At 39.7% G+C, this 20,175-nt stretch overlaps 1 protein-coding gene across 1 annotated transcript; it reads right to left on the reverse strand.

The window, feature by feature from the left end:
- Positions 1–13,945: 13,945 nt before the first annotated feature.
- LOC139197700 (uncharacterized) lies at positions 13,946–17,011 on the reverse strand. The gene is made up of 5 exons (XM_070825652.1): positions 16,858–17,011; positions 15,838–16,070; positions 15,219–15,562; positions 14,654–14,882; positions 13,946–14,290 (listed from the first exon to the last, which is right to left on the reverse strand). Exons 1-5 carry the CDS (start codon positions 17,009–17,011, stop codon positions 13,946–13,948), a joined length of 1,305 nt encoding a protein of 434 aa, XP_070681753.1.
- Between the last annotated feature and the right edge of the window lie 3,164 nt (positions 17,012–20,175).

Consider the following 20,175-nt stretch of genomic DNA (forward strand, 5'->3'; position numbering starts at 1 on the left):
CTCTAATCTCCTGTTTGAGACTCATCACTTCAGCCGCCAACGATTCAACTTGACGAGTTCGAGCAAATAGGCGTTGGGCCATGTTGGACACAGAACCCGCACACTGCACACTAAGAGCCAGAGACTCCTTAACAGCCAACTCATCAGACCGCCTGGAAAGTAGTCTGTTATCTTTAGGAGTGACAAGGTTCCGGGCCACCACCGCAGCGGTCATATCATTCTTCATCACCGAATCCCCAACAGTAAGAGGACCAGTAGGGGATATGAAGGATGGGCGCCATATGTTGTCTGGAGAAGGCGGGACTGCCTCTTCACCAAGATTCAAGTCAAAACGACGGTCGGAGGGTCCATACATTTTCAAAGTGTTGAAGAAAGAAGAGATCGGACAAATCAAGATCTTAGAAGTGCAAGAAGGGAGTTTTCACAAGCAAAAATTCAAGTGTGCTTTGAAACGAACAGCGTGCCTCTATAAAAAAATCAGCACTCGATGGGATTTCAGAGATCGAAGAGGCGAGCTCAGAATTCGAAGAAGCCATTCAAAAATCGAAGAGGCAAGCTCAGAAATCGGAGAAGCATCTTGCTTTTCCAGACACGTCGGCACCCGTCACACGCAAACTCAGCTTTGCGGAAATCACGGGCAATTTGTCGAAGCGCCGATCCCAGATATCGAAGAGGCGCCAGTCTTTTTCAGCCTCGTCAAACACCTGTCATATGCACACTCAACTTTGCGCAAATCACGGGCAATTTGTCGAAGATTTTCGGTGAAGGAGAAAGCACGTGAAGTTTACTGTTCAATCACGCATTGGTTGCCGACACGAGTGAAAGAATAGTACCTCTACAGGTATCAAAGAACTTCCTATAACTGTCCACCTTCACCTTCCATAGCAAGGCAGACATACAGAACCTTTCTTCATCTCCGAGAATGCCTTCCCAACGAAGCCTCTCGGGTCACTCAGTGTTCCTTATTCCTTGGGGTACCTCTGCAAGCCAATGACTCCAAAGCAAAAGTATCTCATATCACCAGGGTAGAAAGCAAAAGTATCTCATATCATGCGTTCTCCCTGTCCTTTCCTTTGTCTTTGTTCCTACCTATAAAGACAAGGATAAAGAAAACAATATGCCGGAACTTCCACTCAAACTCGGGTAAGGAACCGACTGCTGGGAACCCTTCCCTGATTGCCTACCTAGCATTGCTCTCGAGTACTCGTCTCCCACTGCTACTGTACTTCCAAGGAAACTGCCACATCTGCCTGAAGAACAGATAAAGGCAAGTGAAAATGATACCTTGCAGCATGTGGAGACAACGTGCAGAAGAAACAAGCAGAGAAGAATGCGGTCTGCACAGTCAACTCAGCAGAAGGAGTCCGAACTGAAGAACTTGAGAAGCTGCCACATTTGCCTGAAGAAACAAGCAGAGAAGAATGCAGCATGCACAGTCAACTCAGCAGAAGGAGTCTGAGATGAAGAACTCGAGAAGATGCCGCATCTGCCTGAGGAACAGTTAAAGGAAATGAAAATGATACCTTGAAGCATGTGGAGACAGGCGCAACAAAGCACGTGCTGAGTCATCCGCTACTTCTTCAAAATCAAAAGTATCTCATATCATCAGGGTTGCAATCACTCTGGACAATGAACTCGTTTTGACCCTCAAATTCTTAGGTCGACTTACTAGGCGTTGTGGGCTGCACGTGCCGATTCACCACCCTTGAATCAAATCCTTAAAGATCAAGTCACCAACTGGAAGAAGAGCCCATCAATCTTGAAGATCATACCGTTGACCAAACTGCTCAGGTGTGAATTAGAAAGATTGAACAAAGCAACAAGTCGTCACCTTCACCTCGTGCCTGCTTGCCATGTGTTCGAGTCAACCTTCAAGAATCCAGCCTCAACGGCCCTTGAAGAAGTTTCCGGCCAAATTCGAGATCAAGCCTCGACGGCCTTTGAAGAAATCACAAGTCCGATTCAAGATCAAGTGTCTACCACTCTTGAATCAAATCCAGTTCAAGAATAAGCTGTGGAAAATCAACAATTGGAGGAATCCAGAAAATCCTCCAACCCAGTTCAAGATCAAAGCTGTGGAAAGTCAACAAGTGCAACAAAATACATGCCGATTCATCCACTACCAAAGCCAATGATCATCTACCACATGAAACTCCTTGTGGTCCAATTTCAACCTTCAAGATCAAGCTTCGACGGCCCTTGAAGAAATCTCAAGACCAATTCAAGATCAAGCCTCAACGGCCCTTGAAGAAATCTCCAGCCCAATTCAAGGTCAAGCCTCGATAGCCCTTGGATCGACATCTACAGTAAGGGACTTCAAAACGCATCTCCTACACATGACAAGCACATGTATACGACGCGCCTTAAAGTGGGGGCATTTGTAGACATCGAAATTTCGGCAAATAAATGTTGACCGATAAATCAAAGTTTCAACGCTCATGTATTACATAAATTTTACACGTAGCGTGCGACTCAACGAAAATTGAAATGAGTTGGAAAAGTCATCAAATAGGACACATGTCAACACCTGGTAGAAACAATTTATTTCATCCGGGATATTATATTCAAAATTAGGCCTTGAAAAAATTCTATAAATACAAGCCCATTTCATTCATTTGGGAGGAATTCATATTACACCTTGAAGCTCTGAAGCTCTGAAACTCCGATGCTCTCAAGCAAATCCCGAAGGATCAAGAAAGCCCTTTTCGTTCTTCATCAAATCCACCTTCAAGATCAAGCCCCGACGGCCCTTGAAGAAAGTGTTCTTCGTTCTTCGTTCTTCATTCATCATTCTTCCAAGATCAAGCCCTGACGGCCCCTTGGATCAACAATCATCCACCTTCAAGATCAAGCCCCGACGGCCCTTGAAGAAAGTGTTCTTCGTTCTTCGTTCATCGTTCTTCTAAGATCAAGCCCCGACGGCCCCTTGGATCAACAACATCAACAAATCCACACGTCCAACCGTTCTTCAAGATCAAGCCCAAAATCCCTTGGAGATCCGTTCATCACTGTTCTTCAAAGATCAAGCCCAAAAGCCCCTTTGAAGATCCGCTCAAATCCACCTTCAAGATCAAGTCCACGGCCCTTGAAGAACGTTCATCCTTAGATCAAGCCCAATGGCCCTTTGGATCAATCGCACATCCACAAATAAACACCTTACGGAGATCGAATCAGAGGATCAAATTTGAGAGAGATTGTAACCCAAAATCATCAAACACAAATATTATTTTGTGCACGTTGTTCTTGTCTCTTTCGTTTCAGGAATTTTCCGTGTTCACACCTTCATCTCAAATTCCATCTTCAGGTGCAAGGCAGTTTTCTCAAGCTCTTATGGAGTCTTAGTGAGATTCGTGTCAACAACATAAACTGTAACTCTAGCAATTTGGAATAAAACTTCATAGTTTAACACGCAAGGACATAATTCATCCCTGACTGATCAAATAATCACTTAGATGGGTATACCACATCCGTTGGATTGTAAGTGAATGCCTCAAACAAGTTAAGAGGGTGTTCCGTGGTTTTGGAACTATTTGAAACAGTCCATGTAATTCGTCGAGAACTTACGTATAAATCTCCGTATCTATATCCCCATGGAGAAAACATTAACCATATTTCATCATGCTGCTATCAATCACAGGAAGTTTGAGAGAAACCTTACGCCGTAAGACGTGCATCATATCGCATTATTTCATTCATCTCAATACGCTTCCTTTCCCACTTGTAACACAACGGGGTTATCTTGGGCAGTGTAGGGATAATAAGTCCAAACACACTTTGGTAAGGAATTTGACCTGGATTGTAATTTCAATTGTCCAATCAGTTCTACGTTGTCACTTAATCAACGGAACATGGTTCGATATTGTCGCTTTTCATTTATGTCGGTAACTACCATATAAGTGAAAACATCATCGATGATAATCTCATTTCAATTCCATTTAGCTCATCCAAACTAGTATACTGGACCAAGAACTTTAAGTCTAAGGAAAATTCGAATTAATCTCATGAGATAGAAATGATTTGAGACAACGATCGAGTTTAGATTCATTGTTATGCTGTGTCTTCCTATTCCAAGGAAGTGAATCCTACGAACCGAGTGATCTGTCGTGCTCCAAGCCAAGATAGATTGATTGATATCCGCCGATGTATCGGACCGTCCAACATGGGCGTTCAAATCGTCTAACAGGGGTGGCACACCCTCTAGGGATGTTGACTCGACGTCCGTTAAGTACGTATATCCTTGTAGGCATGTTTGCAGCTGGTATATGATCTTGTCACTTTAGCTAGATCAGAGGAATGTGTCTGGAGTAACATTCTGAAAACTAGAATTCATAGCACTTGCTTATCACACTTGTGCGGTATGGGGATCGAGATGAGACATAGTGGGTAATGTCCATGCAAATTCGTGTCGTTTTATAGGAACATTGATGTTCTTATATCCCCCTAACGGTGGGAAGATTATCTTATTAAAGTGACAACCCGCAAATAAGCGATAAAGAGATCGCATGCAAGGGCTCGAAGAGAGCTAGTGTGAAGGAGAATCATGATCGACAAAAGATACACATCCTTCTTTGAGGACCCATGGTGGGATGCACATCCAAATGCGTAAATACGAAAATCATCAGGTTCGTACCCAGTAACCAACTATAACATCATATAGGTTGGGTGGCAATGGGCCTCAAGGCGGACCAACATAACTGCGTACAAGGATTGCATAGCCCTAGGTCGTGTCGTATCTTTGCGAGGAATGATATAGAAAATCAATTTCCTTAATGAGCATGCTTAGCAAAGTGTGCTTGTAAGCACAATATCCTTACTTCAGATAAGGAGATGCGTTGTAGCATCATTGTTCGACCTAAGTGTCCCAAAAGGTCGTGCCAAAGCAAGTAAATTGCTCAATCACCCAACTTCAGGCCGGCCATATATGGCATGTTTCCAATTAGGAGACAACCCATTGGCCCTAAATCAAAGCTTCAGGTTCATTTTTGGAGGTGGTGCAAAGATATTTCATTCTATTTTCTTCAGTGGTTTCATTTATGATCATTGTCATCTCGAATATCCTTAAAAACTCAACGTTGAGGAGAATTTAAGGTCCCTTAAATGGTGATGCAGTACCATTCATACAACGAGGAGCATGCCATGCTCTTAATCAGGTTGGATAGACCTGAAGTCATTGTTAGAGATGTGATTTAGGTGTAAAGTTAGTGTGCGTAGTACGCATTCATCCAGACAACTAACTTTCCCACATTCCTACCTAATCACTTGTTTAATTGAATCGGTCACATGTATTAAGAAACATGATTCAATTAACTCATATTCGAGGACAATATCCATAAGTAAAACATACACCAAACGTGAATCCAAGAACATGGAAAAATGTTCACAAAGTAAATGGTTTACTTAAGGGGATTCGGCTAACAACGCCATTCATGTCAAAATTCTGTTCTTCCAACGGTGTTTGGTGGAGCAAAATTAGTCTCACATATCGATTGCTAGAGTGGTACTTCTTAACAACATTGGTATGGGCACGAACAGGTGCATAACCAACGGTCTGTTCCATTGAGACGGAAATAGATTCTGCAGGGTTAAGGTTCGAGAATATTTTCCCTTATTCTTGAAGTTTTAGGTCTTAGGTACCAAGGATCATGCTTCGGGCAAGATGCCACACTTTGGCAGGCCCTGATTTTACCATATATTGTAAAAACAAACTCGAAATTGGATTGTGAGAGAATATGCCATTCGGTGTATCCCTGCCTAAGCAGTGCATCACCATTCGGTAGGCTTTGACCGAACTGGGTCGAGCAATTCGGTAGACTCCAGCTGAACTGGGTCCATACCTTTCTCTCATATTTGTGGTAGTAATCAGATTCGAGAATTTGGTAAACTTCCGCTTTCTAAACTGCTGTTTCAGGGGCGAGTTAGAAATAAGGAAGGACAAGAAAAATATTCTCCAGTCAAAACTCGATCGGATTTATAGACTTCAGAATTGTACTCATTCATGGACATAATCATGGTGTGCTTCAGGCAATGTCTTTCATGATTAGACAGTCCGTAGGAGCAAGCCAAAAAGCCATGGAATCCTCGTTCAGGAGGTACTTCCGTTGGTAATGCTTTGAGCATAAGTCTTCAAATGAAGATCATGGCAGAGGCTTATTCAGCTCTTCCTTGCCATTGTTGGCTTTAATGGTATCTTAGCTTCTTGATAGTCAAGTGGAGATTCACGTCTTGTACCCCACATAAAGTGGTTTTTTTTATTAAAAACATCCAAATCAGGGAAAATCAAATTTGTGACGGTTCGACAATCGACAGAATTGGAGGGAATAAGAGTGTGATTAGTGCTATGGGAATGAATCATCCATAAGCATCAAAGTTAGAACATTCGAGTTCTAAAACATGGGTTTCATGAAAAATGTCGGGTTTTCATGGGTGTATTGTTTTATGAAAACTTCGGGTTTCAAAGATACTAAATTTGAAACTGCATGTTCAATTTAGTTTATGAACATTTAGTTCATAAAAGAGAGGTTCCTGTAAGAACACAGAATGCAATATCCAACTAAGTGTAGTGGATTTGAGGTTCTTCGGGAATTCAAGTGTGAGTGCTTTAGGACTACGAAAGTAAGTCAATGGTTCAAAGTATAAAAATAAATTATTGAATTGTTAATGTCCAAAAGTGATCTTCAGGTCAATAATTTTGGATTCATTATTAGATTAATGGATTGCAGGTCATTTTTAATTAATTCAATAGATCGGGACCATTTGGGGTCGATCGTAGAAGCAAAAATAATAATAACATTCAGGTTAAAATTATTTAAAATGCTAAATAATAGCGTTGGGTCGAAAATACCATAGCCCAAAAGATAGGGCTGGGTGCCATAAGCCAAATGAGGGGCTTGGGTTGGGTATGGCTGCAAAAGTAGCCCACGGAATGGTCTTTAGGCCATGGGCCATGAGCATGGAGCTCAACAGCAGCAGCTGCTGGCTCTTTGGGCTAAAGGAGGGGCACGGATCAGGCCAGCAAAATGCTAGCCTGCGGGTTGGGTCCGAGGCAACTTAAGCCCAACAGCCAAAGCTGCTGGCAAGCAGGTCGAGACTGGGGCGAAGCCTAGTGAGTTCACAGGCTAAGGGACACGGGACAATGGGCCAAAATTTGTTGGTTTTGGGCTTAGGGACTGCAGGTCCTATAAACAAAGATAGGTCGTAAGGCCTAATGGTCTGGATTAGCACAGCAAAGCCTTAAGGCTGCTGCCATGAGGGGTCCAAGGTGTTCGCGGTGGTGGTGCCGCAAGTACCCATATATTTTTTTCGACAGAATTAGGGTTTGAAAACCCTAAATTTCTTCTAATTTATTTTATATTATTTGACTCACAAATTCCACATAGCAAATATAATTGCATAGTGCATGAAACAAATATATATTTTGACAAATATATGAACATATACAATATTTATATCAGAAGGAAAATATAAACATAGGGGATTCATGCATCATGGGGAAGGTTTTCATGCGATTCAAATATCTTACTTTATTTTAAGCGTACCTAATGGGCAGAAAACAATAAAAACCTTTGAATTTGTAGAAGATCCTTCTCGAAAGCCGGAATTGCATCTCCAATGCGTTGTATCACGTTAACACAAAATTGAATCAATATCATGTAGATCAATTCAACAAAATAATAAATTAATCATAAAAAGAATGATTAAAACGTAATACTCCCCAAATTGAAGAATAAATTCTCTTGGTAGCGCAACGTCAAGAGCGTGTTGATAACGTGTTGTAGGGAATATTTACTAAACAATTATGGAGGCCATATGGAGAGAGAGAGGGTGCGGCATATAGAGAGAGATGAGAGAGATGTGTAATTGTGGGTGTGTTCTATTCCACCCCATTGTGCCTTTATTTATAGTAGTAGGATAGGTAAAAACCTTTCCCTTTAGGAATACAATATTTAATAGGTAATTTACTCCTAATAGGAATATAAGATACATTCTCATATCTACTAGGATTTACACAATCACATTCCTAATCTAATAGGACTGCAACAGTTAGGTCTTTTTAGAAAAGTCAAGGTGGTCAGCTAGTTTATGACAATCACTAACTGTAAAGATAATAATTGGTTAGTACCACCAGCTACGTTATCATAGGTGATAAATTGTTTAGGAGAGCTGAGGGAAGGCCTAATTCTAAGATACCTTGGAGTTAAAGAATCAATGAGAGTGTTACCAAAAGTTCATGAAAGATCCTGTGGAGCTCAGTGAAAAAGGTTTTATCCGACCTTATCGAATTCTAAAAGAATTACTGTCGATTTGATTAGTTTCATACCAAATTTGGGAATGTGATTTACCGTTAGTGCTTGTGTATTTCTATGGCCAGAAAAGACCCATTGGCTAATTTTGATGCAATTGTAAAATAATGTCGCACAAATGACAATCCCTTACGAAATAATACCACTCAAAAGTCCTACAGACTTTTTGATTCCCAGTTCTATTTCTTAGAGTCTCGGACGAAGACGTATGTTGCTCCTTGAATTTTTGAGCTGCTTCTGCTTTGTCCAATGCTGATTCATATTACCTTTTTATCCCCGGAGGAAAGCTCACCATTTTTTAACAAAATGTTAACATATTCAGCAAGCTGGGCTATCTTCACATTAGTCTGAACATTGAAGCTATCAGAAGACCAAGACTTTAACATCATCTTAGTGTAGAATTATCAGAGAGGCCAAATGCCCACTTTCAACAACACGAATATTATCCCCAACTTGGTAATTACCATCTGCACAATTCGTCAGGTGTGAGGTTTTATCACAAAAGGCCTCGTATTAGTTGGACTGGAGTTGGGATATTTAAACTCTTCTTTTCATAGAGATACGATCGATGTGAGATATTTCAACATGCCCCCTCATGTAAGACTCGATTAGTGGGTCACACGTGGGAGATCTACAAATCGACAGCCACATGGAGCCAAGATGACTCACTCTATACGCGGGGCCAAAGGACCCACCATCATCACACGGGGCCAAAAGGACCCACCCATCACGTGGTGGTATAGTATGGGTCCACTCCTTAGCTCTAATACCATGTAGAATTATCAGAGAGACAAGCCAAATGCCCACTTTCAACAACACCGATATTGTCCCCAACTTAGTAATTACCACCTGCACAATCCGTTAGGTGTGGGGTTTTATCACAAAAGGTCTTGGTATTTATTGCAGTGGAGTTAGGATACTTAAACTATTCTTTTCATAGAGATACGGTCGATTGGGATATTTTAACACTTAGTATCTTCAACGTTTTTGCAAGCATGATGTTTCTTGATAACATATTTCCACAGACGTTGTTGAAATTTTTTAGATCGATGACACCGATATTGTTCCCAACTTGGTAATGATCACATGCCCAATCCGTCAGATGTGAGGTTTTATTACAAAAGGCCTCGGTATTAGTTAGAGTGGGGTAATCATATTTAAAATCATTATTTTTTGTTGCCCCCATCAATGTGGGATAGCTAACACGTTCCCTCACGTGGAACCCTATTTAGTGGTTCATATGTGGAGATCTATACATCGGCAATTGAAACTCAGAGGTCATCTCCAATAGAATCCACACTTGATTTCAATCTTTCCATGAGGTGCTTCTAAAGAACTTAGAGATCGACTCTATCTTAATAACTCAGTCGCCGATGTACTAGGATCAGCCACTAGGTGCGGTCAACCTACCTTCAGGGGATGTCCAATACACGTTAGCAGTGTCCTATCCATCTTGGGACAACGATATCTATTTGCCACGTCTTTCCTTGCAAGCATGTTTGCAGCTGGTATATGCGATTTTGTCACATTTGCTAGATCAGAGAAAGCGTCTGGTAACATTCTGATGATCTAGAATAGGGATCGAGATGAGACATAATAGGGAAGTCCACAATAATTCGCTCTGTTCTTCAGGAGCGTTGACAGTTTTATCTCCCCCTAACGGAGGGAAAACTGTCTCATTGAAGTGACATAATCGCTTGCAAGCGCATAAGAGAATCATAGTTGACATTGATTCACATCCTTTTGTGAGGACCCATAATGGTACATTACGGCGACATAATTGGCACATAAATTGTACACCAAAAATGTGTAAGTACAAAACTTCAGGTTTGTACCCAGTTACCAACTGTAACGCTATTGGGTGGCACGCCTCAAGCGGATTAACAAGCTGAAGTAGTGCATGGTCCCAGGCAGGGGTCGGGAGTTTGGTATGTATGACCAACGACCAAACAATCAATTAAAGGCGTTTAATGAAAGCTTTTACCAAGCCATTTTGGGGTGAACATGGGAATTTACTAATTTAGTGTTCAATTACAAACCCAACAGACATGCAATACTTATCAAAGTATCTTCGATGTAAACTCTTCGACAATATCCAGCCTTCCAAACTTTAAGATTTTAAGGGGTGAGCCCATAAAATCGGTGAGGAGGTTTAGCAGCAATAAGTGTGGACAAACATGTGATTAGTTTATCGATACATCAACCAAAACCATAAGCATTTTGGTTGGATTAGTCCACAAATGTTCCATTGAATCTGCTATAGAAAAGATAGAGGATATGTAAGGATCGTTATAGTACATAGCCATGTAATTCGTTTGCCTATTAATAATCTAAATTGCTGGGTCAGAATTTGCCCAATTAAGATCAAGAGCATGCTTGGCAAGGTACTCTTCCAAGTATGATGTCCCTATTGCTAGTAAGGGGATGCCCTCTAGATGTCCTAAGCGTTCGTGCCACAACGAAATTTCCTTTGGAATATCGGGCTTCTGGCTAGCCATATAGTGGTCTTGAATGGTTGTAATCCATTTGATAGGCGTTCCATCCTCTCTAAAATACGCTTCTGGTTATATTCGTAGGAAGTGTTAAGGAATTTTTACTTTATTTTCTACATTGGTTTCAATATGGTAATAGTTTTCTCGAATATCCTTAAAGCTCAAAAAGCGTTCTCCCAGAACGAAGTGAGTATAAGGCTTCCCTTTATGGTAAAATTAGTACCATTGAAAAACATAGGGCAATGCCATGCCCCACAATCAGGTTAGATAAGCTTGAAAAGGGTTTTCAGGAGGGTGATTAGGTATGAAGTTAACATATAAAACCAAACAGCTAACTTCCCCACAAGAACATACCTAAGCATGAGTTAATTGGATTTGTCACATGTCTTAATTTTTGTCAATTAACTCGTATTCGAGAATAGTAATGTCATCCAAACACTGAACTTAAATCTGGGAACATAGAAAGTTGTTCACAAAGTAACCAAATATACAAGGGGGTTCGGTCATGTGGCTTTCCATGGCAAATTTTGCTTTTCCAAATGTGTTAGGTGGATCAAAATTAGTCTCACGGATTGTTTATGAGAATGGTACTCATCAACAACATTGGTAGGGGCACAGACAAGTGCATAACCAATGATCTATTCCGTCAAAACGAAATTAGATTCTGCAGGGTTTGAGGTTCGGGAAACTGTCCCTTACTCTTGAAGTTTTAGGTCTTAGGTGATAAGGATCACACTTCTAGCTATGATGCCACCTTTTGGCAAACCTTGATTCTACCATATGTTGTAAAACAAACTCGAAAATGGTTGTGAGAGAAACAGACCCAAACTTGGGTTCAAAAAAATCTAACCAAAACTAGAAAGGTTTGTTCGGTACGCATTTGTCTAAGCAAAGCATACAATTTGGTGGGCCCCAGTCAAAACTGGGTATCACCATTCAGGAGACTTCAGCTGAAGCTGAGTCTATACTGTTTGGTATCTCTCAGTTGATCACTGGGTACCTTTCTTTCACAGGTATGATAGTAATCAAATTTGATAATTCAGTAAACTTTTGCTCTTTATAATGTTGCTTCAGGAGCATTTTAGAGATATGGAAGGATGAGAAAAATCTTCTCCAGTCGAAATTTGATCGGATATAAACTTCAGAGTTGTACTTATTCATGGACGTAAAAGTTTCAATTATGTCTTGCTTCAGGCAAGAATTTATCTTTTCATGATTGTAATGGTCCATATAAGCGAGTCAAAGAGCCATGAAATCCTCGTCGATGAGGCACTTCCATTTGACATGTTTCAGGCATAAGTCTTCAAATGAAGATCATGGCGGAGGCTTATTCAACTCTTCCACACCATAATTGGCTCCAATGATTCGCAACTAGTTGTAGTTAAGCGGATTGTCACGTCTTGTATTCACATAAAGTAGTTTCTGTTTGAAACTTCCAAATTAGTGAATCAAACTTGTTACAATTCGACAATTCGCTGAATGACAGAAACAAGAATGTGATTGGTGCATTTGGAAATAAAATCTCCATAAGCATCAAAGTCAGAACATGCAGGTTGTAAGACATGGTTTCGTTTAAACAGATTTAAGCATGGAGAACTTCGGGTCTTAACATGAGTGTTGCACGTTAAGAAACTTCAAGTTTCTATGGCACTTATCCGAAACTTCAGGTTTCATGGTACCTGCAAACAAATACAATATATACAGGACAAAAATATATGTAAAGCAATTGAAAAATAAATATATTAATAGTGGGTAGCTTCGGGACACTTTATGTGAAAGTTAAGGGAAACGGCCCTAAAAATTATAGAGCTTCAGGTCCAAATATTATTTTAATCGGTTAGGTTGCAAGCCAGCGAGAAAAACTTGGGTTAAAGGAACCCAGGCCCAAATATGGGCTAAGATAGAAAAAAGTGAAAGCCAAATCCTGATTATAGGATTTAGGGTTTCATAAGGGTTAAAGAAAAAGTATTTTTCACTTTTGGATTGCAGGTTTCCATAAAAGAAAATAATTGGGGTGAAAAAGAAAAAAAAAAACTAAGGGATAGTAGGCCCAAATCTGGGCGAAACAAATAGCCCAAACATGGGCACATTAGAATTAGAGCCCAAAACGTTGGCTGTTGGCCCAACACCATTTTTCTTTTCAGTTTTTTGGTTTGCTATTAGAGCTGACCCAAGAACTGAGGGCCCAAAACTTTGGAAAAAACTGCCCAGACCCAAAACAGTGGGTTGGGGATGTGGGCTGAGCGCAAGAATGCCCAAAGAAGGCTCGTGTCTGGTATAGGACACCCCAGCAACACTGGGTGTGGTTTTCAACGGAGAAGACAGTGACGTAACCGCAAATGGGGACGACTCAGACCAGACAGAGGTCAGGGTAATCGTGGGTTAGTCAGAAACCCACTGCACATCGACGGAAAGGGATTATCGACGTCGGGGGTCCAAGATTTTTAGAGATTCAAATTTGAATCTCGACGAAACCGATGAGGTTCGATGGGAAATTCGTTGGTTGTCGTCGTGGATAACTATCTTCAACGATGAGGGATGATTTCAAGTCATTGACGGCGAGGAATTCAACGCTGTGCTTCGCCAGACAGCGGCCCTGATACAACCTAATTCGACCTTAACTAATTGTGCAGGTGAAATAGTAATGGAAGAAAGATGAAGAAGATGAAGCTGAGCTTCAATATTTTTTGGGAACTTTAACGAAAAGCATCCGGTACTGTTCACTTTAACGAAAAACCACATTTTTACACTAAAAAGTCAATCCTGTACTATTCACTTTACCCTTTATTTTGTCCTTATCATTAAAACTCAAAGTTTTCAAGCCCTTTTCATTAGTTTTCCTATATTTTTTTGGATATATTCTATTTAATTCAAATGACCGTTGGCAGTAAAAAGCCATGGTATGCCGAATATAAAGTGCTCCAAACAAACTCTGCCAGCTGGCAATACTAATAAACTCTCCTAATTACCAACACATGAGCATCTTTTAACTAACTAAGTCACTAATTATGATTAAACTAATCATAATCATAACATTGCCTACCCCTTAAGAACAACCCTGTCCTCAAGGTTACAACTTGAAACTAGAATTACAACTTTAAGCAATTGAAAAATAACAACTTAAAACTGAAAATTTGGAAACTGTGACACAAATTATTCGTAGTCCTCCCAAGTAGCTTCACTTTCGTCTTTGCTAGCCCATTGAATCAACAGTTGCACTCCCGCAACATTACCCTTCTTGTATATTCTCCTCTGCAACACTGCTGCAGGATATGTGGGAGCAATTCCATCTTTAGTGACTTGGGGTAATACTGGAACCACTGCAGCCTTGTTTCCTAAATGCTTTTTCAAGCAACTCACATGGAAAACAGGATGGATCTTACAACCTTCAGGCAGCTGAATCTTATATGCTACTAGGCCAATTCTTTCATTCACTTCAAATGGTCCATAGTGCTTAAGATGCAGCTTGTGGTATGAATGGGAAGCAAGCGATTGCAGCTGATATGGCACCAATTTCAAATAAACCCAGTCCCCTATTTCAAACTCCCTATGACTCGTGTTTTTCAGCCTATAACTTCATTCTATTCTGAGAGCCACAAACAAATTGGTTTCGAGCATTGACAGTAATTTATCCCTGGCCATTAGACCTTGTTCAACTATTTCCAGCTTAGCTGTTCCTACTTCAAAAGAAACTAAGTGTGGTGGTGGATAACCATAAACCATTTCAAATGGTGTGAACTTTGCAGAAGTATGGAAGGAGGTATTGTAGCTCCACTCAGCCCAAGAAAGCCATTGTAACCACTTTTTAGGCTGGTTGCTTGTGAAACATCTCAGATATATCTTTAAACACCTATTAACTACCTCCATTTGACCATCACTTTGAGGATGGTATCCTAAGCTCATGCACAACTTTGAACCATGGAGTTTGAAAAACTCTTTCCAAAAAGAACTGAGAAACACAACATCCCTATCACTAACTATAGTGGTTGGCATACCATGGAGCTTAAACACTTGCTCCACAAACTTTTGAGGCACAATGGCAGTAGTATAAGGATGGGACAAAGATATAAAATGTGCACATTTGGTTAACCTGTCAACCACAACCATGATAACAGACTTCCCTTTACATAGAGGTAAACCTATCACAAAATCCATGCTAATATCTACCTAAACTTGCTGAGGTATTAAAAGAGGTCGGAGTAGCCCAAGAGGAGATACAGTTTCATACTTATTTTGCTGGTAGGTTCTACATTCAGCCACCCATGTTTTAATATCCTTCTTCATTCCCACCTAATAAAACCCTTTTTTAATTCTTTGGTAGGTCTTGAGAACCCCTTCGTGACCTGCCATGGGAGTTGAGTGGTGTTCCTCAAATGGTTTTTATCTCCATGGGGATGTAGGACTAATGACAATCCTTGATTTGTACCTCAGAAAGCCATTATTAACCTGAAACTTAGGCAATTGAAGATTCAAGCTGTTATTCCCAATAGTGGCATTGGTAAGAACTTCTTGGATTCTCTGAGAAATCCACTTATCCTGCTCATTATTTCTTCTCAAGTCATCCATCCAACCAAAGTAGGGATAAGTGATAGTCTTGCACTCCAAATTTTCATTTTCAACCTCATCAGAATTAGTAGGCAAAGAACCAGAACTAGGTGGTCTAGATAAAGCATCAGCTACTACATTCTCAACCCCATGCTTATATTGTATCTCATAGTCATATCCCAACAACTTCGTCACCCATTTTTGCTGGAATAGTGTGTTAGCTCTCTATTTCAAGAAGAATTTAAGACTATTGTGATAAGCTTTTATTCAAAATGGCAGCCTTGCAAGTAATTGTGCCACTTCTTCACTGCATTGACAATGGCAATAAGCTCCCTATCATAAGTAGAAAATGCCTAGTTCTTTGGACTTAGTGCATGACTAGTGAATGCTACAGGTCTTCCCTATTGATGTAGGACTGCCCCTATCCCATAGCCTGATGCATCACACTCAATTTCGAATGGTAGAGAAAAATTTGGCAGTGCTAAGACCTGAGGGGATACCATAACCTGTTTGAGCTGATTGAAAGCTTCTTCTGCTACAGGAGACCATTTGAAGCCATCTTTTCTAGTCAATTGGTACAATGGTTGGCATATTTTTCCATAACCAGGGACAAATTTCCTATAATAGCCAATCAAACCAAGGAAACCATTGAGTTGCTTCACATTTGTAGGTATAGGCCATTCCACAATAGCCTTCAACTTATTGGGATCAACAGCTACTCCCTCACTTGAGCCTATATGCCCCAAGTACTCCACATGAGGTTGACCAAAACTGCATTTATGTTTCTTCACATAAAGCTTATATTTGCTGAAAAGCTCAAGAGTAATGAGCAGGTGTTGTAAATGTTATTCCCATGATTTACTGTAAATTAGGATATCATCAAAGAAGACTAGGATGAATTTCCTCAAGTGAGCTTTGAAAACATCATTCATCAAACTTTGAAAAGAAGCAGGAGCATTAGTTAGCCCAAATGGCATAACTAGGAACTCATAGTGACCCTCATGAGTCCTAAAGGCTGTCTTCTCCACATCCCTAGGATCCATTCTAATTTGGTGATAACCTGACCTCAGGTCTAACTTTGTAAAGTACCTGGCTCTAAATAGTTCATCTAATAGATCATCTATCAAAGGTATGGGGTATTTGTCTTTGATTGTTAATTATTTGAGTTCCTTGTAATCCATGCATAGTCTCTATGTACCTTCATTCTTTTTAACCAAAAGCACTGGAAATGAGAAAGGGTTATGGCTAGGTCTGATAAAACTAGCTTGTAGTAATTCCTGCACTGCTTTCTTTATCTCAGTTTTTTGCAAAGGACCATAGTGGTATGGCCTAATATTTGGTGGCTTAGCTCCAGGGATTAATGGGATTCGATGGTCATATTCTTTCTGGGGTGGTAGTGCAAAAGGAACCATAAAAACCTCTTGAAAGCTTTCCAAAAAAAGCTTCCAATTCACTTAATTTTTCAATGTCTAATGTTTGGTCTTCATTCTTATTGGCATCCACAGAGTAAAGAAACATACCCAAGTTTGAATTACAAAACTCTTTGTTAAGCTGGTGAAATGTAATCTCCTGCACAGGTGGTGGTGTAGGGTATCTGTGATACAACTTGAACTGGTTTTGACCCACAGAGAATTCCATTGTAAGCAATTGAAAGTCCCACAACACAGGGCTCATTGTGGAAAGCCATTGCACTCTAAGAACCACATCACACCCTCCTAAGGGTAGAGAAAAAAATTTGAACGTCACTGATAACCCCCTTTTTATGAATCTACTTTTCTAAAACACCCTTGACTCCTACCTTTCCCTCTATCTGCTATCATGACATCAAAGGGCTTGGTGGGATTAAGCTACCAACCATGGTGTTTCATTAGTCTAAAGTCCACAAAGTTATGTGTGCTACCAGAACCAGCACTTACATCTCTCTTTCTTGCGTTGCACTTCAGCAGGGGGTCAACTTCTTAAAAGGTAGTCTTACTTGCCTATTTCTGGGTATGGCATGTGGTAAGGCTAGTGGTGTATGAGCATGTCTAATAAGCTGGGGAAACTTTGTGTTTGAAGGCCTAAGCTCAGACAATTTTTCATCTAATTGAATAGCAAGGGCAATTTCATCATGAAGAGTAATACGCTTAAGCAATTTGACATCAAACTTTAATTCACGCCTCAATCCACCCAGGAAGCAACTCGTAAGTAAAATAGGACCAAAATCAGAAGTTCTATTTGCCAACCTTCGAAATTCAGCAATATAGTCTTTGGGGGTACCTATTTGCTTCAACTTAAACAAGGATTCAGCACTATCCTCGAATTTAGAAGGTCTAAACTCCTTCCAGAATGTCTTAGTAAACTCAGGCCAGTGAGGAGTGGAATTGATGCAGTCAAACCAGATGAACCATTGCAGTGCCTCTCATTCAAGATGAAATGAGACTATAATAACTTTCTGGGCATCCAGTGTGTTGTGGTAGTGAAAAAATTGCCTCGATTTGTAAATCCGAGCGAGTGGATCTTCGCCATCCATGAAATGAGGAGTTGGCGGCCACTGGAGTGTACACTAGAGCTGGCTCAGATGAGGATGCACGCCCTCCTCCATAAGCAAGTTTGCGACGGAACTAATCAAAGTATGCCATCACTTTTGGCATCGACTGCCTTAGAAAGGGACGAAATCATTGTCGGAACTGCAGCGACAGAAGATTCTAACGCTGCAACTCCATCATCCATGACTGAAAAACGAGCGGTGGTGGTGTGTCGTGGTATACAAGGAAGGGTAACCCAGGAGAAATTGGATGATACCAATGATATAACCTCATTCAACCTTAACCAATTGTGCAGGTGAAATGTTAATAGAAGAAGGAGGAAGAAGGGTAATGGAAAAAAAAGGAAGAAGATGACAGTTAGTAGTAAAAGCCATGGTAGGCCGAATATAAAGTGCTCTAAACAAACTCTGCCAGCTGGCATTACTAACAAACTCTCATAATTACCAGCACATGAGCATCTTTTAACTAACTAAGTCACTAATTATAATTAAACTAATCATTATCATAATAGGCCCAAGGGATTTTTAGGGAAGACGACGCAAAATGTCGTCGTTGGCTATGTGAGCTTGGGAGCACGGCTCCATGGCTCGGCTTGCAACTCGGCTCGGTGCTGACCATGACTTTGAGTCGCGGCTCCAGCGCAAGCTAGGGTTCAATATTCCCTTCTTCTTTTTGTCTATTTTTCTTTCCTTTTTCTTTATTTATTCACACATATTTAATTCACATAATAGCAATTTTATGAATATAATGCATAAACAATTTATATAGAATCTAAAATTCGTAAATCGTAAAGTTGAGTCCTGCATTTTGGTGAAAGTTCATGCAATGAAGGCTAAAAAAATATCAAAATAAACATCGTTATTTTGGAAGAACCTAGATTGCGTGATGAATATTGTGAACAGAGTTTGTCGAAATTCTTTCTTAGGGTTTCGGCTTACTTCTTCAAGGCTTGTATTACGTTTAACACAAGAAAAATAAATTGATCAATAAAATTATATGAATTCAATAAAATCAAATTTTAATCATAAAAAAACATGATTAAAACATAATACTCCCTTGATTGAAGAACAAACTCTCTATAGCACAACATTAAGAGCGTGCTGATAGTGTGTCGTGACCGTGCAACATAGAGAGAAAGAGAGTGGAGAATAGGCTTGAGGAATTATGTGTTATTCCCCAGTACTTGTGCCCTTATTTATAGTAATAAGGAGGAGAGAAACTTGCTCTCCAAGTAATACAAAGTCTATTAGAAAAGATGTGTTGGAAATTGTATATTATAATATATATGAAATATTGTAACATATAATTTTAATAATTGAATGAAAAATAGTGTTAAATGTATTTCTTAGAAAGGTTATGTTGTTTAGGTGTATTCCCTTACGAAATGATGTATGCTTATAGATGAAAAGTTCATTTCTTTAATAGATAGTAATTGGGCTCTATATCAACCCATGAAACCATTGGTATTAAATGATAGAAAATTAGAGTTAATTCTTACTCTTGAGAAATAGGGTTTCCCCACTTTGTTTCTCTCATTCTTCGTTTGTCAAATTCTGAGTTGTGTCTTGAGAGTAGGAAAAATATAAAGTTTGCCAGAGTCCGAAGATTGAAGTGCTTAGATTGTTGAATTATGGGAGACAGACGCCTACCAAATTACAAGTACAAGAGTAGGGGCGAAATCATGCATTTAGAACTTGCATTTATGCATGCCTCAATCTCCAAGTTTGTCAGTTTTTCTAACTTTCTCTCTAGTTGTTTATATTAATCTCATACATAATTGTTGTTGTGAATTTACCTATGATTATTAACATTGAAATTCTTTTATTATTTTCATATTTTCTAACATTGCTCCAACAAGATCTTCTAGATCCCAAAGGATACCTAATCTATTTCTACTGAGGATTTACACAATTATACATGTATTATAACGTATGTCATAACAATTGGCACTTCAAAAATGTAATTGTTCACTCTTTGTATGTGTATCTTTCTTTTTAAATATAAAAAATGTGGAGTGCATAATGATTTTTTTTAGTGTCAATAACAACCTTTTTTTTTCTTTTTTATTTAATAAAGTAAGAGGATTCGAACTTGAGACCTGTTTTGTTACCCACCTTAGCAACCTAAAAGATTACTAAAGTTTCTAAGCTTTAACCTTGCAAGTGCACAAAGATGTTAATAGTATAGTAAGCAAGCAACAGTCAATCCCACTGAAGATTGTTTATTACTTTGCATCTCAACACACAAACACACATTTAAAAAGATTTGATTTGGTTTTGAATTGGTATTAAATAGAAAATTTAATAATAA

The sequence above is a fragment of the Malus domestica genome, chromosome 07, assembly GCF_042453785.1.
Source record: "Malus domestica chromosome 07, GDT2T_hap1".
Lineage (NCBI taxonomy): Eukaryota > Viridiplantae > Streptophyta > Magnoliopsida > Rosales > Rosaceae > Malus > Malus domestica.

What these genes read in the sequence shown, in the direction of transcription:
- LOC139197700 (XM_070825652.1), bottom strand. Translation starts at nt 17,011, where the DNA reads ATGAGCCCTGTGTTGTGGGACTTTCAATTGCTTACAATGGAATTCTCT. An exon ending in ATCAGCTCAAACAGGTTATG is followed by an intron (nt 15,563 to 15,837) that starts GTATCCCCTCAG and finishes TTCTTGAAATAG; the next exon opens with AGAGCTAACACACTATTCCA. An exon ending in AAAGTGATGGTCAAATGGAG is followed by an intron (nt 14,291 to 14,653) that starts GTAGTTAATAGG and finishes GTGCCATATCAG; the next exon opens with CTGCAATCGCTTGCTTCCCA.